The 24673-nt window shown below is 38.9% G+C and overlaps 2 protein-coding genes across 2 annotated transcripts in view; both read right to left on the bottom strand.

The window, feature by feature from the left end:
• Positions 1–16368, bottom strand: part of LOC122895475 (phospholipid-transporting ATPase ABCA3-like) — a 169910-nt gene extending 153542 nt beyond the window's left edge. Inside the window, exons 1-3 of the mRNA XM_044232902.1 lie at positions 16309–16368; positions 15508–15760; positions 9713–9840 (exon numbers count right to left, since the gene is read on the bottom strand). Of these exons, the coding sequence (XP_044088837.1) occupies positions 9713–9840; positions 15508–15760; positions 16309–16368 (441 nt within the window). The remainder of the gene's footprint in view (positions 1–9712; positions 9841–15507; positions 15761–16308) is intronic.
• Positions 16369–24316: 7948 nt separating this feature from the next.
• The window catches only part of LOC122895519 (phospholipid-transporting ATPase ABCA3-like), a 112273-nt gene continuing 111916 nt past the window's right edge, over positions 24317–24673 (bottom strand). The window contains exon 31 of the mRNA XM_044232960.1: positions 24317–24384. Within this exon, the coding sequence (XP_044088895.1) occupies positions 24365–24384 (20 nt within the window). The 3' untranslated portion in view covers positions 24317–24364. The remainder of the gene's footprint in view (positions 24385–24673) is intronic.

Genomic DNA, 24673 nt, shown 5'->3' with positions numbered 1-24673 from the left:
TACCCACTTAAGCCCCCATGTTGCATCACCACTCCCTCATATTAGGGAGATCATATGAAGAATCCATGAAACAAGATGGGATAGGGAGGGAGACAAACCATAAGTGACTCTTAATCTCACAAAACAAACTGTGGGTTGCTGGGGGGAGGGGGGTTGGGAGAAGGGGGGTAGGGTTATGGACATTGGGGAGGGTATGTGCTTTGGGGTAAATTGGAAGGGGAGATGAACCATGAGAGACTATGGACTCTGAAAAACAATCTGAGGGGTTTGAAGTGGTGGGGGGGTGGGAGGTTGGGGTACCAGGTGGTGGGTATTATAGAGGGCACAGCTTGCATGGAGCACTGGGTGTGGTGAAAAAATAATGAATACTGTTTTTCTGAAAATAAATAAATTGGAAAAAAAAAAAAAGAAATTACAGTGACTGAAAGCACTAGTCCTCTGATCATAAAAATATCTAAAGTCCTCTCAGAATATAGGTAGTTCACAAAAAGACATACACATATGACCCATAAACATATGAAAAGCTTCTCAATGTCATACAATGAAATAAATACAAATGAAAATTACAGAGCTATGTCTTACCCATCACACTAGAAGCTCTGTGAGTGAAGCTGTAGACAAACAGGCACTTTAATACATTGGTTGTGGGAGGCAAAATGACACAACTATAATGGAGAATATGGTAAAGTTTAATAAAACTACACATGCATTTATGGTTTGATTCAGCAATCCTACTTCCAGGAACAGACTTGTACACCTCCAACAATATAAAGAAAACATGAACAAGTTTGTTATAACATTATTTGTAGTATAAATATTTGGGAATCAACCTACTTGCTCAAAGGTGATGGCACAAAAGGTGGAACCTGTACACGACAGATAGCTATACATTTGTTTAAGCTACAGTCAGAAAACAGAAATCATATTGATAATACTAGAAAACCTGAAAAGGTAAATGCTTTTTCTACATCTACTGAGAATCATATGGTTTTTATTCTTTCATTAATGTGGTGTATCATGTTCATTGACTTGCAAATACTGAACCATCCCTGCAATCCAGGAATAAATCCCACTTGATCGTGGTGAATAATTCTTTTAATGTACTGTTGGATCCTATTGGCTAGTACCTTGGTGAGAATTTTGGCATCCATGTTCATCAGGGATATTGCCCTGTAATTTTTCTTTTTCGTGTAGTCTTTGATTTTGGAATCAAGGTAATGGTGGTTTTGTAGAATGAGTTTGCAAGTTTTCCTTCCATTTCTATTTTTTGAAACTGTTTTGAGGAAAATAGGTATTAACTCTTCTTTAAATGTCTGGTAGAATTCCCCTGGGAACCCATCTGGCTCTGCACTTTGGTTTTTTTAGATTTCTGATTACTGATTCAATTTTTTTTTTTTGCTGATTAGAAGTCTGTTCAAACTTTCTATTTCTCCCTTTCTCAGTTCTGGTAGTTTGTAGGTTTCCAGGAATTTATCCATTTCTTTTGGACTACCCAGTTTGTTGGCATACAATTTTTCATGGTATTCTCTGAAAATTCTTTGCATTTCTCTGGGTTTGTTTGTGATCTTTTTCATTCATGATTTTGTCTATTTGGGTCCTCTCTCTTTTTAAAAAGATTTTATTTATTTATTTGAGAGAAAGCACAAGCAGACAGAGTGGCAGGCAGAGAGGAAGAAGTAGGCTTCCTGCTGAGCAGAGAGCCTGACACAGGACTCGATCCCAGGACCCTGGATTCATGACTTGAGCTGAAGGCAGACACTTGACTGAGCCACCCAGGCATCCCATCTCTTTTGTTCTTGATAAGTCTTGCTGGGCGTTTATCAATTTTATTAATTCTTTCAAAGCAGAAGCTAATTAGTTTCATTAATCTATTCTACTGTTTTGTTGTTGTTGTTTCTATATCATTTATTTCTGCTCTAATCTTTGCTATTTCCCTTCTTCTGCTGGCATTAGGCTTTATTTGCTATTCCTTTTCTACCTCTTTTAGATGTAAGGTTAGGTTGTGTACTTCAGACTTTTCTTGCTTCTTGAGGCGTTGCAATATACCTGTATTAATAGACCTGTATTGCAATATACTATCTTCTTAGGACTGTCTTTGCTACATCACCAAAGGTTTGGAATTATTGTTTTCATTTTCATTTGCTTCCATATATTTTTAAAATTCTTTTTTAATTTCCTGAGTAACCCATTCATTCTTTAGTAGGATGTTCTTTAGTCTCCATGTATATGTGGTCTTTCCAAATTTTTCCTTTGGTTCACTTCCAGTTTCATAGTGCTGTGGGGTCCATCTTTTTGTACAAGTTGAGGGCTGAATTGTGACCCAGTATATGATCTATTCTGGAGAATGTTCCATGCGCACTTGAAAAGAAGTGTATTCTACTGCTTTAGGATGAAATGTTCAGAGTATATCTGTTAAGTCCATCTGACATTCAAAGCCATTGTTTTCTTGTTGAGCTTCAATGATCTATCCATTGCTATGAGTGGGGTATTAAAGTCCCCTACAATTATTGTATTATCAATGAGTTTCTTTATGTTTATTACTAATTAACTTATATATTTGGAAGCTCCCAAGTTGGGGGCATATTTATAATAGTTAGATCTTCCTGATGAATAGACCCCTTAATTATAATATAAATCCCTTCTTCATGTCCTCTTACATCTTTGGTTTAAAATCTAGTTTTTCTGATGTAAGTATGGCTATTCCTGTTTTCTTTTGACATCCATTAGCATGAAAGATGGTTTTCTGTCCTTTCACTTTCAATATGCAGATGTCTTTAGGTCTAAAATGAGTCTCTTGTATGCAGCATATAGATGGATCTTGTTTTAAAATCCATTTGATACCCTATGCCTTTTGCTTGGATCATTTAGTCCATCTACATTCACAGTGATTATTGAAAGATATGAATGTAGTACCATTGTGTTAACCTGTAGAGTTGGTGTTTCTTGTGATGTTCTCTGGTCTTTTCTAGTCTTTGTTGCTTTTGTTCGTTTTTCTTCTTTACTCAAAGAATCCCCCTTAAAATTTCTTACAGGGCTGGGTTAGTGGCATGAACTCCTTTAGGTTTTGATAACCTCTTTCTTTCTCCTTCTGTTTTGAATGACTGCCTTGATAGATAAAGTATTCCTGGCTGCAGACTTTCCCCCATTCAGTATGTTGAATATTTCCTTCTACTCTTTTCTAGCCTGCCAAGTTTCTGCGGACAGATTTGCTGTGAACTTAATATACCTTCCCTTGCAGGTTAAGAACTTTTTTCCCCTTTCTCCTTTTAGGATTCTTTACTTATCTGTATATTTTATAAATTTGAATAAGCTATGCCTTGGTGATGGTTGGCTTTTGTTGTTGAGTGGGAGTTCTCTGTGCTTCCCAGATTTTGATATCTGTGTCCTTCCCCAGATTAGGGAAGTTTTCAGCTATAACTTGTTTGAATAAAACTTCTGTCTCCCTCTCTCTCTTTTCATCTTCTGGGACTACCAAGATATGAATGTTACTACATTTTTTTTAAGATTTTTATTTATTTATTTGACAGACAGAGATCACAAGTAGGTAGAGAAGCAGGCAGAGAGAGAGAGAGGAGGAGGAAGCAGACTCCCTGTTGAGCAGAAAGTCTGATGTGTGGCTCCATCCCAGGACCCTGGGATCATGACCTGCACCAAAGGCAGAGGTTTTAACCCACTGAGCCACCTAGGTGCCCCATGAATGTTACTACATTTTAAGAAGTCATTGAGTTCCTTAAGTCTATCTTTGTGGTCTGTTACCTTTCTTTCCCTCCTTTTCAGCTTCATTGTTTTCCATAATTTTATCTTCCATATCACTGATTCACTCCTCTGCTTCATCCATTCTTGTTTTTTATGGCTTCCACTTGGGACTGCATTTTATTTATAGCATTTTAAATTTTGGCCTGAATAGATTTTAGTTCTTTAATTCTGCAGTAAGGGATTTGCTAAGGTCTTCTATGCTTTTTTCCAAGCCCAGCTAATAAATTATACTCATTTTAAATTCTAATTCAGACATCTTGGGGCGCCTGGGTGGCTCAGTGGGTTAAGCCGCTGCCTTCGGCTCAGGTCATGATCTCAGGGTCCTGGGATCGAGTCCCGCGTCGGGCTCTCTGCTCAGCAGGGAGCCTGCTTCCTCCTCTCTCTCTCTGCCTGCCTCTCTGCCTACTTGTGATCTCTGTCTGTCAAATAAATAAATAAAATCTAAAATAAATAAATAAATAAATAAATAAATAAATTCTAATTCAGACATCTTAACTTATATCTGTATTGATTAAATTCCTGGCCGTGAGTACTAATGCCTGTTCTTTATTTTGGCGTGAATTTCCCTTGTCTCATCATTTTGTCCAGGAAAGAAAAGAATAAAAAGAAAACAACAACAATAAAACTAGATCCTGGGCATATGTTTGGTCTTCTTGTTAAAAGAATCTAGACTCCAAAATAAGAAAGTAAAATAAAATATAATGAAAGTAAACAAAAAATAAATTATACACACATACATGCACACACACAAAGTATATATAAATAAAAATAGGGAAAAACTTGAAAAAATAAGAAAATAAATGAAATAATAATAATAAAAAGAATTAAAGTGTAAAGAAGGTTAGATACTACTTTCCCCTGGAGCTGAAACTTTGCAGCCCTCTATGATCAATGAACTGTGGGAGAGTTGTTTTTATTGCTCTTCTGGGGAAGGGAGCCATTGCACTGATGCTCAGGTGGCCTTAGCCTAGCAAGAGCACAGGGCAGCAGGGGCTGGTATAAGTGGGTCTGGATTCCACTAGGTGGTGCTGTTTTCTCCCTGAGGGGTTTCAGCAATGATGAGTGGGATAAATATGGCATAGACCCCTCCTTAGCCCCAGAGTTGGAAGTTTACACCCTCCACTCTTCAGTGAGTGCTCAGAGAAGAGCAACCAATCTCTTATCACCCTGGTTTCTATCAGAACCCTGCCTTCACGCTGCCTAGTCCCAGTTTTTTTATTTCAGGTCCATGACTGAGTTTCAGACTCAGATTTTAGTAACTCCTGTGGCATGGACCCACACTGATCATCCTAGGGAGAACTTACATTTCTGCCATTTGCTGGCCTGTCCCAGGAAAGTGGTTGCAGGACCATGCCTGTGTGAACCGTGTGAACTGTGGTTCACAGTTTATGACAACACGGAGCAGAGAGCTGGCACCTAGACTCACTGTTATACTGGGAATAGTACAGCACTTAGTCGCCACCCGTTCTCGTGACCCAGGTGATTCTCAGACCAGGGTGTCACACCTGGAATTCCACCTTGCTTCACCACCTGAGCACCTTTAAGTTAGGCACACCCCCCTCAGTAGCAGACTTCTAAAACCTCTGATTCTACATTTCACTCTGTAAGCAGGCTCCTTCCTCACCATGGTATCCACAGCTCTGTCTCCCTGAATTCAAATCTCCGTACCTACCTACCAAAAGGTGGTGGATTTTCTACTTGTAGACTTGTAGTTTTGTTCTCTTGGATCTCTGATTGATTTCCTAGGTGCTCAGAGTGATTTGATAACTAATTAGCTATAGTCAAGGGACAAGTTTAGGGTGCCCCTAATCCTCCATCATCTTAACTCCACCCCCCATAAAGATTTATTCACATCTGCACTTCTGAGAGTTTTGTTTTTAGCTCCTGTGTTTAGATCATTAGTCCATTTTGAGTTGATTTTTGTATATAGTGTGAAGTAGTGGCCCACTTTCAGTCTTTTGTATATGGAAAATCAGTTGTCCTAACATCATTTGTTAAAGAAATTGTTCTCTCCCATAGAATGGACTTTGCATCATTTTCTTAAGTATTTATTTATTTAACATATAATGTATTATTTGCTTCAGGGGTACAGGTCTGTGAATCATCAGTCTTACACAATTCACAGCACTCTCCATAGCACAAACCCTCCCCAATGTCCACAACCCAGCCACTCTATCCTTATCCCCCCTACCCTCCAGCAGCCCTCGGTTTGTTTCCTGAGATTAAGAGTGTCTTACAGTTTGTCTCCCTCTCTGGTCCCATTTTGTTTCATTTTTTTCCCTCCCTTCCCCCCATGACCCCCACCCTGCCTCTCAAATTCTTCATATCAGAGAGAACATATGATAATTGTCTTTCTCTGACTGACTTCTTTCACTTAGCATAAACCTCTAGTTCCATCCACATTGTTGCAAATGGCAAGATTTCAGGTTTTTTATGGCTGCATAGTATTCCATTGTGTATATATATGTGTGTGTGTGTGTGTGTGTGTGTGTGTGTGTGTATCACATCTTCTTTAACCATCCATCTGTTGGTGGACATTTGGTTCTTTCCATAGTTTGATTATTATGGACATTGCTGCCATAAACATTCAGGTGCATGTGCCCCTTTGGATCACTACATTTGTATCTTTAGTAGTACTTTGCACCATTTTCAAAAATTGGTCATAAATATGTGGACTTCTAGACTCTCAATTTTATATCATTGGTCTATTCCTATTCTTATGCCAGTGCAAGACTGTTTTAATTACTGTAGCATTGTAGTAAGTTTTGTAGTAAGCATTGTAGTAAGTTTATGTCCCCCACAGGAGCAGACTTCTAAAAGCTCTGATTTTGCATTTCACTCTGTAAGCAGGCTCCTTCCTCACCATGGTATCCACAACTCTGTTTCTCTGAATTCAAATCTCTGTACCTACCTACCGAAAGGTGGTGGATTGAGGGTAATGTGAACCAAAAGGTGGTGGAGTTGGGTAGTGTGAATCCTCTAACTTTGTTCTTTTTTAAACCTGTTTTTACAAGTTGGGTCTCTTGCAATTCTATATGAATTTGAAGACTGACTTTTCTCTTTCTGCATAAAAAGCTTTTGATACAGTAGGTTAATTATGGGTAGTACTGACATCTCTGGGTTTTTTTGTTTTGTTTTTTTTTTTAAAGATTTTATTTATTTATTTGACAGAGAGAGATTACAAGTAGACAGAGAGGCAGGTAGAGAGAGAGAGGGAAGCAGGCTCCCCGCTGAGCAGAGAGCCCGATGCGGGACTCAATCCCAGGACCCTGAGATCATGACCTGAGCCGAAGGCAGCGGCTTAACTCACTGAGCCACCCAGGCGCCCCGACATCTTTGTTTTTTAAGTAGGCTCCACAATCAAGTAGGCTCCACAAAATTGTGTGTAGCCCAATGCAGGGCTTGAACTCACAACCCTGAGATCAAGACCTGAGCTGAGATCAAGAGTCAGACACTTATTCGACTGAGCCACCCATGTGCCCCCAAAGACATCTTAACAATATTAGGTCTTCCTACCCAGGAACTCTGGCCATCTTCACATTTATTTAAAACTTCTTTAACTTCTTTCAACAGTGCACTGTAGTTTTCACCGTAAGCCCCTTGCACCTCTTTGGCTAAATTTATTCTTCAGTATTATATCCTCTGCTCTGTCCTTTCTACTATTCGGCCATTCAACTAGGTTTTTTTAATACATCATTGTATTTTTAAGTTTATAATTCCTTGTTTATAATTTCTGTGTCTTTGCTAAGATTTTCTTTTTCACTTCAAGACAATTTTAATTTATTGTTGAAACATTTTTTATGGTGGCTGCTTTGAAATCTTTGTTAGATAGTTCCACCCTCTGATTCATCTCCATGTTTGTGTCAGTTGATAGTTTTTACTCATTCAAATTGTGGTTTTCTTCAAAACAAGCAAGGAAAGGGAAAAAAATAAAAGAGGAAGAGAGAAATCAAAAAACAGAGTCTTAATTTTAGAGAACGGATGTTACCAGAGGGGAGGTGGGCAGAGAAATGAGTGAAATAGGTGATGAAGATTAGAGAGTGCATTTGTAATGAGCACTGAGTAATGTACAGAATTACTGAATCACTATATTGTACACCTGAAAGAAATAAAGCACTGTCTGTTAACTAATTGGAATTAAAATAAAAACTTTTTAAAAAGAAAACTTTTAAAAAACTATTTAAAAAATAAAAACTTTTTAAAAACTTTTTAAAAAATTTAAAAACTTGGCTGCATTAAAACATAAAAATCTAGTCATCAAAAGAAAATCTGATCACCACATACAAAACAAAACAAAACAAAACAAAAACCTGAAAGGAAAGCCACAAACTGGAAAAATATACCTGTAATACATATGAAAGACAAGGGGTCCTTGTGTAGGATATACAAAGAAATTGGCCAATTAATATGTAAAATAGATTTTGCCACAGAAAATTGGGGGGAAAGATCAAATATATACCTCACTAAAGAATAATTTATCACTTAAAACATGGACATATGCTAATCTCATCAGGAACTAAGGAAATGGAAATTAAAGCCAAAAGTTGCATACCACTTCACAACTGTGGAATTAACTAATTCATATCCATGGAATTAGTAAATATAAACATCTGAAAATATTAAGTTTAATAATAAGAACTTTCAGACACTGTTGCTGGGAGTCTGAACTAGTATCATCACTACAGAAAACAACAGAATTTATATAATAAATTTTAATATGTGACCATGCCCCAGAAATTCTATGTATAAGCATATACCCAGAGTATCTAATGTTCATAGTAGCACTGTTTCAGTAGCAAAAAAAAAAAAAAAAAAAGCTATAAACATCCCAGGTGTCCAGTAGCAAAACTGATAAGTAAATTGTGATCTCTTTATATAATGTAATATTATTATGTAAATAAATGAATCAGAGCCCCCCCAAAATTGTGGTTTTCTTGGATCTTTATGGACAGATAATTTTCTATTTTATCCTATTCATTTTCTCAATTATGTTGGGAGACAGGATCCTATTTAAATCTATCATTACATCAAGCAGTGAGCCTATTTCAGTTTAGCATACAGGTAGTAGCCGGAATCTAGTACAAATACCTGGGGACACAAATACAGTCAAATAGTAATTATAATAAAACTTGAAATGTTAAGTACACACTTCGAGCCAATGCATACTATTGAGCCTAAATCCATTATCAGCATATGGATAATTCTGACTTAGTAAATGGAAGACAGTTGGTATGGAAGCATGGAGTCATGGAAGGATGGGACATACAGAAAGAATATATATTGTCCTACCGTTTTTTTCATTTTACCTTCTACTAACATGCATCTGCATTATAAACATAGAACTTGGCTCCATGTCTAGAAATTATAGATTGATAATTTATTTCTAACACCACCAGGATAGAATGCCTAACAAGATCTGATAAGCAGACACCAAGTTCAAGGCACTGTATTTCTTTCTCCTTCCCATGGGCTATGCTATAATCAGATCTTTTCTCGTGCTTATGGATATCCTAGTTCTGAATCAATGTGGCTGAGCCTTGGACTTTTTTCTGTTCATTTATGAAAGGACTTAAGTTATGTGTTTCATTCAAAGAAAAATATTTTTTTTTTGTCTTTACATGCTTGGTTCCTTGTTAGTGAAAATGCATCTGCTCTGTAGCTTGTATCACCACTCTTCATAGAACTAGAAGCAATGCCGGAGTAGTCAAAGTTTCCCATGAGTCTAAGGCCTTCTGTGTGTAGTTCCTACCATAGTCCAACAATTAACAGCACAGAAATTAGTTACTCAGATCTGGATTCACATTCTTGTTCTATTGTATACTAGTAGTTTGATATTGGGAAAATTGGTTGCTTCATCCATAAAATTGGGTTAGTAATAGCAAAGTCATCCTAGAAACTGGAAGTACAACTACTAGAAAACTATGTATTTAGAAAACTCTAAATATAACATTCTCACCTGAAGTGGGAGAGGGTCACTGCTGCTTTTGAAGTCAGTGTCAAAAATGATGGCAGCCAGTACTTTATGAGATCCATAATCATACTTAAGGTCGTTCTCAAGCTCCATTTCTGAAGCAAACCCTCGAACTGTAGAAAAGATTATGTTCATTATAATGGGAATATCTGATAATTCCTCCTGAGGGGGAATACATGGATAAAATCTTATCCTAATACTATAAACTTAAAAACACTGTTTTTCAAATATTGGTATCGTAACTACTTAATGGATACTGGGTTCAAAACAATTTTTACTTTAATTTTAAATAGCAATCATTGTGAAATATATATAAAAACAAGAAATTTGTCATAAGGGAAATGCAAATCAAAATCACGATGAGATACCAATTCAAATCCACTGAGATAGTTATAAACAAAAAGACTCATGATAACAAGTGCTGGTGAGAACATGGAAAAACTGGAACCTTCATACGCTGCTGATCAGAGTATAAAATAGTAAAACAATTTTAGATAATTTAGATAAAAACTTTTGGTATCCCCTCAAAAAGTTAAACATAGTTATTACAGGACATATTCATTCCACTCTTACGTATATAACCAAAAGAAATGAAAACTTATGTCTATATAAAACTTAGAGATGAATGTTCATAGCAGTACAATTTATAAAAGGCAAAAGAAAAGGTGGAAACAACCCAAATGTCCATCAACTGATGAAGGATATACAAAGTAAATGCAGTATATCCATACAATGGGCTATTACCTGACAATGAAAAGTAATGAAGTATTGATACAAACTACAACATAGAGGAACCTTGAAAACATTATGCTAAGTGGAAAAAGCCAGTCACAAAAGACCACAACTTCCATATACATAGAATTTAAATAAAAATTTTATACATAAACCATTTACCTAAAAGGTAGGTGAATCTAAAAGTAGATTTAGATTAGTGTTTTCCTAATCCTGGTGGGATGGAAAATTATAGAGTCATGACTGAAGGTTCCAGAGTTTATTTTTGGTGACAAAAATGCCCTATAATTGATTGTGGTAGTGGATACACAACTCTGTGAATATACCAAAAGCCACTGAATTGTATGCTTTAAATGGGTGAATATATGGTATATGTTTTAGATCTCAAAAAGCTGTTTCACGCCGTGAAGTGTGTAAACCTGGTGATTCACAGACCTGTACCCCTGGGGATAAAAATATATTATATGTTTATAAAAAATTAAAAATTAAAAAATTTTTTTAAAAAAAGCTGTTTCATAGTTTCTTTTCTTTTCTTTTTTTTTTTTTTTTAAGCAGGCTCCACACCCAACGTGGGGCTTGAACTCCCAACCCTGAAAGCAAGAGTCACAGGCTCTACCAACTGAGCCAGCCAGGGGCCCACAAAAAGCTGTCTCAAAACAAGATAAATCAGGAGGCAGGGATCATTTCAAATTGTGCTTTTGAAAAAAATAACACATTTGATGGCTCAATAGCGATACAGAGATAACAGAGGAAGAAGTCAGTGAAGACAGATCAGTAGACATCACCTAATCTGAACAAGAGAGGGGAAAAAATGGGAAAAAACTCAAATAGATTCTTAAATACACACACACACACACACACACACACACGTATTTTCACATCTTCTTTACCCATTCATCTGTTGACGGACATTTAGGTTCTTTCCATAGTTTGATTATTGTGGACATTGCTGTCATGAACATTCAGGTTCACGTGCCCGTTTGGATCACTACCTTTGTATCTTTAGTAGTACTTTGCACCATTTTCAAAAATTGGTCATAAATATGTGAACTTCTAGACTCTCAATTTTATATCATTGGTCTATTCCTGTTCTTATGCCAGTGCAAGACTGTATTAATTACTGTAGCATTGTAGTAAGTTTTGTAGTAAGCATTGTAGTAAGTTCACATCCCCCACAGTAGCAGACTTCTAACAGCTCTGATTTTGCATTTCACTCTGTAAGCAGGCTCCTTCCTCACCACTGTATCCACAGCTCTGTCTCCCTGAATTCAAGTCTCTGTACCTACCTACCAAAAGGTGGTGGATTGTGGGTAATGTGAACCAAAAGGTGGTGGAGTTGGGTTAAGTGAATCTAGGTATATTTCTCCAGTTCGTGGCTTTCCTTTCAGTTTTTTTGTGGTGATAAGATTTTCTTTTGATGACTAGATTTTTATGTTTTAATGCAGCCATGTTTTAAATTTTTTTTCTATATCCTTTTTAAAAAGTTTTTATTTAAATTCCAGATTTATTTATGGGACAATACGACTTTCAGAAATAATTGTTGAAAACTCTCCAAATTTGGTGAAAGACAGAAACTTACAGATTCAAAATGCTCAGTAAATCCCGAACAAAATAAACCAAAAGAATCCACACTTAGACATATCATAATCATAGTATTGACAAATAAGGACAGAAAATATCTTGAAAGCAGCCAGAGAGAAATGATACATCACCTACAAGAAAACAAGGATTCTTTTCAAAAACCAACGAGGTCAGAAGACTGAAAAATATTTTTTAAATATGTTGAGAGGACTGTCAACCCCAAATTTTATACCAAATGAAATAATCTTTAGGAATGAAGATGAATTAAAGACATTCTTAGATGAAGGAAAACAAAGGGAACTCATTGTCAGAAGACCTATTCTAAAAAATAGTTAAAATTCTTTAGAAAGAAGGAAAATGATAGAAGAAGAAACCTGGAACTTGGAAATTCAAAAACAAAGCTGGGGGCATCACTCTGATTTTATGCCATATTACAAAGCTCTGATCATCAAGACAGCGTGGTAGTGGCACAAAAACAGACACATAGATCAATAGAACAGAATAGAGACTCAAGAAATGGACCCTCAACTCTATGGTCAACTAATCTTTTGACAAATCAGGAAAAAATATCCAATGGAAAAAAGACAGTTTCTACAATAAATCATGTGGGAAAACTGGACAGCTCATACAGAAGAATGAAACGGGACCATTCTCTTATACCATACATAAGGATAAACTCTAAAGGGAGGAAAGACCTCACTGTGAGACAGGAATCCATCAAAATCCTAGAGGAGAACATAGGCAGTACTCTTTGAAATTGGCCACAGGAACTTCTTCCATGATGTGTCTCCAAAGGCAAAGGAAGCAAAAGCAAAAATGAACTTTTAAAAAAAAAGTTTTTATTTTTTGACAAAGAAAGAGACAGTCAGAGAGGGAACACAAGCAGGGGGAATGGGAAAGGGAGAAGCAGGCTTCCCACGGAGCAGGGAGCCCAGTGTGGGGCTCGATTCCAGGACTCTGGGATCATGACCTGAGCCACAGGTAGACACTTAATGACTGAGCCATCCAGGTGCCCCAAAAATGAACTTTTATATTGACTTCATCAATATAAAAAGCTTCTGCACAGCAAAGGAAACAGTCAACAAAACTAAGAGGCAAACCACAGAATGGGAGAAGATATTTGCAAATGACACTACAGACAAAGGGCCAGTTTCCAAGATCTATAAAGAACTTCTCAAACTCAACACCCATAAAAAAGAAATAATCCAGAAATGGGCAGAAGACATGAACAGACACTTCTCCAAAGAAGACATACAAATGGCTAACAGAAAAAAAAATTAAGTGTTCAACATCACTAACCATCAGGGAAATTCAAATCAAAACCACATCAAGATACCACCTTACACCAGTTAGAATGGCAAAAAGTAACAAGACAGGAAACAAGTGTTGGCAAAGACGTGGAGAAGGGTGAACACTCTTACACTGTTGGTGGGAATGCAAGCTGGTACAGCCACTCTAGAAAACAGTATGGAGGTTCCTCAGGATGTTCAAAAGAGAGCTACCCTATGACCCAGAAATCACACTACTGGGTATTTACCTCAAAGATGCAGATGTAGTGAAAAGAAGGAGCACATGCACCCCAATGTTCATAGCAGCAATGTCCACAATAGCCAAACTGTGGAAGGAGCCAAGATGTCCTTCAACAGATGAATGGATGAAGAAGATGTGGTCCATATATACAAGGGAATATTACTCAGCCATCAGAAAGGATGAATACCAGCCATTTGCACCAATATGGATGGAACTGGAGGGGATTATGGTTAAGTAAAATAAGTCAAGCAGAGAAAGACAATTAACATATGGTTTCACTCAAATGTAGAACATAAAGAGCACTGAAGACTATAGGTGAAGGGAGGGAAAACTGGAGGGGGGAAATCAGAGAGGGAGACAAACCATGAGAGACTATGGACTCTGGGAAACAAACTGAAGGTTTCAGAGGGGTGGGGGTTGAAGGATGGGGTCACTGGGTGATGGATATTAAGGAGGGCACGTGCTGTAGTGAGCACTGGGTGTTATATGCAACTGATGAATCACTGAACACTACATCAAAAACTAACGATGTACTATATGGTAGCTAACTGAACATAATAAAAAAGAATGAGGCTACAAACAAGAGCTATGGTAAATATCTGGGTAAATAGTTTTCTTAAGTTCTTTAAAATACGTTCATAAATCACAACACTTTCTGGTATAGTTTTCACTTGTGTAGATGTGAAAATAAAGTAGTAAAATATTTTAAGTTGACTGTGAAAAATTATGCATGCATTTTTTTAACCCCAAGAGCAAATAATAATATATCAGAAGTCCAATTTTTCATTTTTTTCTTTCATGAATGGTGTGTAAGAATCCTTCAACTAACTCTTTATGAAGTTACAAAGATTTTCTGATCTCTCCTAAATATTTTATCATTTTACTTTTTTTTTATTTTTCTTTTTTTAAAGATTTTATATATTTATTTGACAGAGAGAGAGAGAGAGCAAAAGCAGGCAGTGCAGCAAGCAGAGGGAGAAGGAGAAGCAGAGTCCCAGCTAAGCAGAGGGCCTGACATGGGGTTCCATCCCAGGACCCTGGGATCATGACCTGAGCTGAAGTCAGATGCTTAACTGACTGAGCCACCCAAGTGTCTCTCAGTTTACTTTTATATCTGTGATCCATTTTGATGTATTTTTTTAGATCTGTGAGGTAGATTCTTTTAGACCTGTGATCCATTATGATGTGAGGTTTCATTGTTTTGGCTATTGATGTCCAATTGTTTAAAACTATTTGTTGAAAAACTTATCCTTCCACTACTGAAACAGTATTTTGGCATATTTGTGTAGTTCTATCTCTGTATTCTCTACAGGTATAACTTGTTTTATTGCACTTTGCAGATACTGTGTTTTTTAAAAATTGAAGGTCTGTGGCAACCCTGAGTCAAGCAAATCTAGTGATACCATTTTCCAATAGCATTAACTCATTTCATCTATATGTCACATTTTGGTAATTCTTGCAAAATTTCAAACTTTTTCATCATTATTATATTTGTATGGTTATATGTGATCAGTGATTATGACTTAATGAAAGCTCAGATGGTAGTATTTTTTAGCAATAAAGTATTTTTAAGTTCAGGTATGAGTTGCTTTTTTAGACATAATGTGACTGCATACTTAACAGACTACAGTATAGTGTAAACGTAACTTTTATATGCACTGGGAAATGAAAAAATTCATTTGACTAGCTTTACTGCAGTGGTCTGAAACTGAACCTGTGGTATGCCTGTATTGTTTCATTTATCTATGTGTCTATTCCTCCACCAATACCACACTATCTTTATAGTTACATTGCAAGTTTCAAAACTGGGAATTTAAAATTGGGAAATTAAAACTTAAAATTGTGACTCCTTTAATTTTATTCTTTTTTAAAAAACACTGCTTTACCTCCACTGAAAAACAATTTTGTAAGTGTTACAGAAAACCTTAATTTCTAACCTTTTATACTGGTGTTCAGATTCCTCTTTACATTCTCAATGATCTCCTGTATCACATCAATATTAGAAGGCACATAAATCAATTCCCACTCTTCAGGATTTTTGAGGAAAGAAGGCAAAGAATTGACGGGCTGAGGAGTATAACTATAAGGTCCAACAACTTTTATAGCAACGTGTGTACGGAATACCAAAATCGTCACTGGGAACACCAGTGCTGTTAAGACTTCCAATGTTAAAGTAAAGAACTGCCTCCTCTAGAAGAGAAACAAAAAGATGGTGTTAATTAATTTAAGGACACACATTCAATGCAAATGAATAGTTCTATGATATTAAACTCCTGACGGTTTTACTCTGGAACAGCCAAGTACTTCCCAGACTGTCTTGTTGCACCTTCACCTCCATCCCTCCCAACTTTCTTTCTTTTTTTTTTTAATAAAGATTTTATTTATTTGACAGAGAAATCACAAGTAGACAGAGAGGCAGGCAGGGGGGAGAGGGAAGCAGGCTCCCCACTGAGCAGAGACCACCCACCCCCTCAATGCAGGGCTCAATCCCAGGACCCTGAGATCATGACCTGAGCCGAAGGCAGAGGTTTAACCCACTGAGCCACTCAGGCGCCCCCTGTTCCCAACTTTCTTATAGGCCATACTATTCTACTGATTAACTCAGTTTTATACATTTGGAAGAAATACCTTAGAGCTCTGGAACAGATTTTTTCAAAAGTATGTATACACACATATACACACAACCCTGAACTGCAACAAATGGCCATTTATGAACATTTTACACAGCCTTTACCCACCTTTAAGGTAAAATTTTTCCAGAGGAGCACTGCAAATTGGTTGAATGTCAACAAATCCATTCTCTACAATTCACCTCCAGGGGTACAGGAAAGGTTTTACAATATTAAGTCACCTAATAATGTGAACATCAAGCAAATAACAGAATTACTTCTTTCTCCTAATGTTCTTCTTAATCAGCCTCAAATATTGATAGCAGGAATAACTACATATTGGAAATAAAGAAAGTCCTCTTGTTTTCATTTTTATATTTGTTTACTTGATATCTAATGAACTTCTAATACATTTAAAATATAAGATGTGGTTCCATTTCTCCAAATGGTTATGTGCCTGAAGGTATGAGGGCTGAATCCTAATTCTTTCACAGAATGATGGCGTGAATGGTCTCACAATGATATATTTAGCCAAATAAAACACATACGTACATGCAATAAGGAAAATATCCATGAATACACTAATATAAATACTTGTAATACCAAAAAAACCTAAATCCATGGGACTGTAACAAGTGGAAAGATAATTCTTGGCAGACTACCACTGCCAGGGCACTGCATTGACAGGAGACTGCAAAACAAGCTCAGTTTTCCTGTGAAACAGGCCTATTTACTTGGTCTAGAGTTTCCGTCTGAGGGACAGATATAAGGTTTCACACACTTAGAGGCTAAGTACGTGGACCTAGGGAATGTAAGCAGGGAGACCACCATTCTTATGCACTCCTTTGTCCTTGCCAGAGCTCAGTGATATCTCACAGAAGAAAGCTTATACAGTCATCTGGAACCTCAATTTTTATACCAAAATTATCCTCATGGAGATATAAAATATATGAATTTTCAGTGAAGAAACAGAAAGATTATCTAAGAAATGCTCCATCAAAGCATAGGGAAATTCTGTCAACCCTTTGATAATCAGATAATTCCAACACTACTTAAGCTTTCAAGAGCATAGAAGTGAAACAATCAAGTTATTTTTAGGAAGCAAACCTAACTCCCCCAAAAGAAACAACGTAATTCCACTTACATATCAATGAGATATTCTAAATTGGTCCAAATATAAATTGGTCCAAATATAATCCAAGTATTAAAAAAATTACACTATAAGCAAGTGGCATTATCCCAGGAAAAAAAAGATGGTTCACTATTAGAAAAATCTATTGTGGAACTCAACATGTTAATATATCTCACATGGAAAAGTCTTATAATTACCTTCTTAAAAAGGCCTCTGACAAAATTTAACTTCTGTTCCTGATTAAAATCACTTAAAAACTAATAGGAATTCATGAATATGTCCTAATACAGTAAAATGTATACACCCCACTTTAGAAAAAATAATGATGGCTACTATTCCCACTACAGGTTAACAATGTATTAGGATTTTAGACAATGAAATCAGACAAAACAAGAGTAAAACTATCTCTACCTGCAGATATAATTGCTTGACCCAAGAAAACCAATGTGAAAAATAAAAAATTTAATCTTCTTAAGGACAGAAAAATAAAGATTTGAAGGTATACATGCACCCTGATCTTTATAGCAGCATTATCAATAATAGCCAAATGATGGAGAGAGTCCACATGTCCATCAACTGATGAATGGATAAAGAAGATATGGTATAAATATACAATGGAATATTATTCAGTCATCAAAAAGAATGAAATCTTGCCATTTGTAATGATGTGGATGGAACTCCAAAGTATTATGCTAAGTGAAATAAGTCAGTCAGAGAAAGAAAACAGATGAACATATGGGAAGTAGACAGTGGGGGGGGAGGAGGGAAATAAACCATAAGAGACTCTTAAAAGATAGAGAACAAACTGAGGGTTGGTACGTGGGAATTGGGCTAGAAGGGTGATGGGTATTAAAGAGTACACTTGTGATGATCACTGGGTGTTGTATATAAGCGATGATTCACTGAATTCTACTCCTGAGACCAATTTTGCATTGTATGTTAACTAAAACTTAAATTAAAAAAAAATTCAATCTTTTGAATTTTCATAGGATATAAAACTTTACTTATTTATAGTGACATATATAACATAAAAACCAGTAACTTTCATATACACAGAACTTATAAACAAAAAACTCATTACAAGACATAAAGAGAATACTCTAGTTTATAATGGCAACAAAAAGACAAAATACTTATAAATAAATGTAATAAAAAATGTGCAAGGTTTATATGAAAATTTTAAAGGCCTCTTATAGGGGTACCTGGGTGACTTATTCGGTTAAGCATCTGCCTTCAGCTCAGGACACAATCTCAGGGTCCTGGGACTGAGCCCCATGTCAGTCTGTCTGTCCAGTGGGGAGCCTGCTGCTCCCTCTCACTCTCCCTCTATGCTCTGCTCTCTCTCTCTCTCTCAAATAAATAAATAAAATCTTTAAAAATAAATAAAGCCCTCTTGTAAAACTCAGAAATAGATTTGAACAGTTAAAAAAATATTCCTTATTTTTCAATAGGATGATCCAAAATCATAAATATGTCATTTTTCTCCAAAGTCCACATATATTTAATGTTATCCCAATGAAACTAATAACCAATAAGTATCCTTTCATTCTAAAGTTATTTGGAAAGGTAATAAAGAACAGCTAGGAAAATACTGAAAAATAAGATGAATGAGGTGAACTTTAGCTCTACCACATGATAAAACATACTATAAAGTCTCTACACTTAAAAATGGGTAATAGCTGGGATGCCTAGGTAGCTCAGTAGGTTAAGCCTCTGCCTTCGGCTCAGGTCATGATCCCAGGGTCCTGGGATGGAGCCCCACATCAGGCTCTCTGCTCAGCAGGGAGCCTGCTTCTCCCTCTCTATCTGCCTGTCTCTCTGCCTACGTCTGCCTTCTTGTGATTTCTCTGTCAAATAAATAAATAAATAATCTTTTTTAAAAAATGGGTGGTAGGGGCAACCGGGTAGTGCAGGTGGTTAAGCATCTGATACTTGATCTCAGCTCAGGTCTTGATCTCAAGGTCCTGAGTTTAAGCCCTGCACTGGGCTCCTATGGAGCCTAGTTAAAAAAAAAAAAAAAAAAAAAAAAAAAGTGGTACTAGTACATTAATTGTAAGCCAGAGAAGTGGAACAAAATACAAAGTCTGGAAATAAACCAAAGTACATACAGAAGCTCAGGATATGTTGTAGGTAACATTGAATTCACTGGGTAAAAGATGTATTTTTTTAAAAAATGTTGCTGGAATAAATGGTCATTTGGAAACAGATAAAACGTGGGAGTGGGAAAAGACTCCATGAATTAAAATCCACTAGCAATACAAGTTTCATAAAATAACATGTTTAAAAACTATGTTTTGTGCGGTTAACATGAGTAAATTAAAGAAACAAATGACAAACTGAGAAAACTAGCAACTTATAGGCAAAGGGTTAATCTCTCTAAAATGGAAGGACAAAATAAGCACCAAAAAATAGAAAAAAAAAAAATAGTGTGGTATTGGTGAAGAGACAGAAACAGACCAACAACACAGATAAGGGCCCAGAAATACAATCAGATATTTACGATCCACATAACTGTGGTCAATTATTTTCTACAAATTACCAAGGAAATTCAACAGGTAAAGAAAAGACTTCAAAAAATGGTGCTAGGATATATACTTTTAATGCCATTCCGATCAAAATTCCACCGGTATTCTTCAAAGAGCTGGAGCAAATAATCCTAAAATTTGTATGGAATCAGAAGAGACCCCGAATCGCTATGGAAATGTTGAAAAACAAAAATAAAGCTGGGAGCATCACTCTACCTGATTTCAAGCTTTATTACAAAGCTGTGATCACCAAGACAGCATGGTACTGGCATAAAAACAGACATATAGACCAGTGGAACAGAGTAGAGAGCCCAGATATGGACCCTCAACTCTATGGTCAATTAATCTTTGACAAAACAGGAAAAAATATACAGTGGAAAAAAGACAGTCTCTTCAATAAATGGTGCTGGAAAAACTGGACAGCTATATGTAGAAGAATGAAACTCAACCATTCTCTTACACCGTACACAAAGATCAACTCAAAATGGATAAAAGACCTCAACGTGAGACAGGAATCCATCAGAATCCTAGAGGAGAACATAGGCAGTAATCTCTTTGATATCAGCCACAGCAACTTCTTTCAAGATACGTCTCCAAAGGCAAAGGAAACAAAAGCGAAAATAAACTTCTGGGACTTCATCAAAATCAAAAGCTTCTGCACAGCAAAGGAAACAGTCAACAAAACAAAGAGGCAACCCACGGAATGGGAGAAGATATTTGCAAATGACAGTACAGACAAAAGGTTGATATCCACGATCTATAATGAACTCCTCAAACTCAACACACACGAAACAGGCGAACGTATCAAAAAATGGGCAGAAGATATGAACAGACACTTCTCCAATCAAGACATACAAATGGCTATCAGACACATGAAAAAATGTTCATCATCATTAGCCCTCAGGGAGATTCAAATTAAAACCACATTGAGGAGGAGTCAAGATGGCAGAGAAGCAGCAGGCTGAGACTACTTCAGCTAGCAGGAGATCAGCTAGAGAGCTTATCTAAAGATTGCAAACACCTGCAAATCCATGGCAGATTGAAGAGAAGAACAACAGCAATTCTAGAAACAGAAAAACAACGACTTTCTGAAAGGTAGGACTGGCGGAGAAGTGAATCCAAAGCCACGGGAAGATAGACCCCGGGGGGAGGGGCCGGCTCCCGGCAAGCGGCGGAGCAACGGAGCACAAAATCAGGACTTTTAGGGGCGCCTGGGTGGCTTAGTGGGTTAAGCCGCTGCCTTCGGCTCAGGTCATGATCCCAGGATCCTGGGATCGAGTCCCGCATCGGGCTCTCTGCTGAGCGGAGAGCCTGCTTTCCTCTCTCTCTCTCTCTCTGCCTGCCTCTCTGCCTACTTGTGATCTCTCTCTGTCAAATAAATAAATAAAATCTTTAAAAAAAAAAAAAAATCAGGACTTTTAAAAGTCTGTTTCCAGAACTGTCAGTAGTACACTGGTTGTGTTCAAGTCACCCAGCCTGCAGTACTTTGTCACAGCAGCTCCAGCTGACTGGACAGTCCCACAGCAAATAAATTTGGATTCCCCAGGCCTAGACCCCACATGTGCCTCCAGAGCCCTGGCTTTCAAATACTTGGCACAGCCAAAATGCAAATTTTGTTTAATGTGCTCTGGTTAGCTTCTCTGAGTGTTTCGGGGTCCAGAGAAGTGGCTCTCACTTCCTGTGCTTGTTTTGGTGGTTTTGAGGGGGAGGACACTTTCTCCCCCCCGGGGAGCCCTGGGTACACTCTCCAATGCAGGGGGACCTGGAGAGGGAAAGGATGGGAGGGAGGTCCAGGGAGGGAAAAGCAAAACGGGGTGGAGGGTCGGCACTGGGTGTGGCGACCCCTGACATTCGACAGTGAGGTATAAGGTAATATTATGTATATTACACACAAGGGGATTTGGGGATCATTTTGGAGGGGAGTCGAGAGGGTTGTGGAGGGTTCCAGTGTATTTGGGGGTTTGGGGTGTTGCGTGCTGGTCACACTTTCGGGCCCTGCGCTCAGAGTGGGGCCGGCGGGTCGGCCTCCAGGGCAGTCCCAGGAGCACCTTCCGCCTCCCCGGGGGAATCTGGGGAGAAGACAGAGGGGTAGGCAGGTCCCACACTCACCCGTCAGGGCTCGAAACCGCCAAGGCCACACCTCCACCTCCACCTCAGAGAGACTCAGGTCACCGGCGCCCAGCCGCCTCACAACGCCTGCCCCAACCGCCCTGCCACGTGCTGCTTGAGCGCTTCCCGCCACCTTCCTCGCGCATGCGCGCCCTTGCCCAGTCCCCACCCCGCCCCTGACCCCCTGCAGCCCTTGCGCCCTCGGCTTCACCGCCTTTCCAGCCAGAGTCTCCTTCTCCCACCTGCGCACCCGGACCCTCCCCGGGACCCCTCAGAGCGTGAGGCCTCACTAAACTCTTACTTCGCACGCTGCCCCAGGCCCCAGGCCCATGAGGGCGCTACCTCGGGCCCTTTCGCTTGCTCCCAGGTGCTTCGCCTCTGCACCCCACTGGAGGACCCAACCATCCTTCCCTCTGTCGCTGACTCCCCTCTCCCTCATGTGTCACGGTCACCCAGTAGCCGGTGGCAGGAAGTGGGAGGAGATTCAGTGGCCGCCGCCCTCCAAGGTTGTGGGCATCAACAGAAAACTTGCGGAGGTGCTGGCACAGGGGCCCGCAACCCTGCTCCCGGGGCCCCTCAAATTCAGACGCGGAGCGACCCGATCTGAGGCGCGTCGCCACTCGCCTTGCCCGGGGGGCATGCGCCGCCTTTGCCCGTGGACGTTCCGCGCGTGGAGACCCCCCGCTCCCCACTGCGTCCTCTGTGCGCCCTGCCCTGACCCGCCAGCCACTCAGTGGGCCTCAGCCCCCCACCTTTCTCATGCTGCTCCAAGGCGTTGATGGCCGCTTCTCTTGGCGCATCCTCCCCGCCAACAGGCCTCTCCACTGTAGCTTGATGGTTGGAAGCCCAGGTTCTGAACTCAGGGCAGATCTCTCCCTACTAGACCAGGTATCGGGTTCCGGCCTCTCAGCGCTAAATGGAGCTGGGCTCTTGAACGATCAGGTTAAGCTTTGTCTGGAGCGGCTGCTGGAGGGACCCTGCAGGACCAAGGGCTGCTGTTCCAGGTTCAGGTGTTTTCTCTGATGCTTCTTGCTATCACCTTGCTGCTGTCAGCAGCAAGTGTGGAGGACATTTCGCAGCATTCACCCTACAGGCCCACCCTCATTAACAGTGGATACTCAGTGACTCTCGCAGGTGCTCCTTCCTACTACCAGCCCGTCAACAACTACAGAAAAGTTCCCTGCTTGCTAGGTCCAGCCTGTTCCCTGTTGGCCGGCCTAGGCAGCCTGTACCCCATAGGGGCACTTCCTGCTTGCTCAGCAGGTGTGGAAATGCCTTGACCCCAAGGCCAAAGAACTTCCCACCAACTTCACCTTTTCCAAGAAGGTCTGTATCCCAGCCTTAGGGAGGAGTCTTCTTCCAAGTTTGTTTCTTCCTTGAGTATTTTCCCTCAGCCATAGTGTATTCTCTTTTTTTTCTTTTTTATTTAAGAATTTATTTATTTGACAGACAGAGATCACAAGCAGGCAGAGAGAGGAGGAAGCAGGCTTCCCGCTGAGCAGAGAGCCATATGCGGGGCTGGATCCTAAGACCCTGGGACCATGACCCTAAAGGAAGGCAGAGGCTTTAACCCACTGAGCCACCCAGGCGCCCGGCCATAGTGTATTCTTCACTGTTTTTGGAATTCTACTAAGCACTTTGGAAGCACTGCATCATTTAATCCTACTACAAACCTCTGAAGTAGCTATAAGGAGGTATAGAGAAAGAAAACTCCCTGTTCAAATTGCTGGCTCTTAAGAGATATTCCTGCTTGCTTGCTGGGTGACCCTGGCTGAATCCTTCACCCCTCTGTGTCTCCCATGTACAGTGAGGATAATAGCAGCTGCACTACTTACTTCAGAGGTTTGTAGTAGGATTAAATGATGCAATGCATGCAAAGTGCTTAGCAGAGGAACAGGCCTACAATTTTTTGTTTGTTTCTTGCTGGAAGATAAGAGGTGGATTGTAAGATAGGGAGGGACAGTGAAAGAGAGTACCACTTTAAAGGAATATTAAAAAGAGTCATTATTGATCCCAGCTGTGAGACCAGATGCAAGTAATAACTTAATCAAATGAGTTCTCTCTCCCCTTTTAAAGGTGGCAAGCCTTGTAAACAAATTTTGCAATTACTGAAATCACTGACATATATGGGAGTGGAACCCATAAAGAGTTATACCTAAAAACAATAAAACACAGAATAGCTTCTGGGTATTGTTTTATTACTCACAAAATCCAAATGAGAATATAGAAACCTTAAACCATCTCAAAATAGAGTAGCTTCATGGACTTCTTCTGTCTTGCAACTGGACGACAGTCATCCCTACTCATCTGCTCATCTGCCCATGAATCTTGAGCGTGATGAGAGTTCTCATGTGGCTTATGAGGGACTCCATGTGCCCAAACAAGATTTGAGGAAGAGCTCTCTGTCTCCCTCTCCACTTCATTTCTTCTTCTTTCCCTCTTAATTAGAAATGGGATGAGAATAGGGAAGAAAACACACTGTTTTTAGAGCACTGTTTTGCTTTCTGTTCTTGGCACTCTAAATGTCTTGGTATAAGATTCTCCTTCAAATGAAGAATCTTGGTTTGAGTTTTGGAAATAAAAACCCAACTTACCCTACCCCTTAAACTTTGATATTGATTTTAATTAGATCCTTTTTGGTATAAAATTATGTGTGTAGTCATGGGAAAGATGATCGGATACAGGCTTAATGCTCCTCTTAGCCATCACTCGAGTACTGACCCATCAT

The sequence above is a fragment of the Neovison vison genome, chromosome 14 (assembly GCF_020171115.1).
Source record: "Neovison vison isolate M4711 chromosome 14, ASM_NN_V1, whole genome shotgun sequence".
NCBI classification, from domain to species: domain Eukaryota; kingdom Metazoa; phylum Chordata; class Mammalia; order Carnivora; family Mustelidae; genus Neogale; species Neogale vison.
The sequence above is the reverse complement of the archived record's forward strand: the minus strand, read 5'-3'. Positions and strand labels throughout refer to the sequence as shown.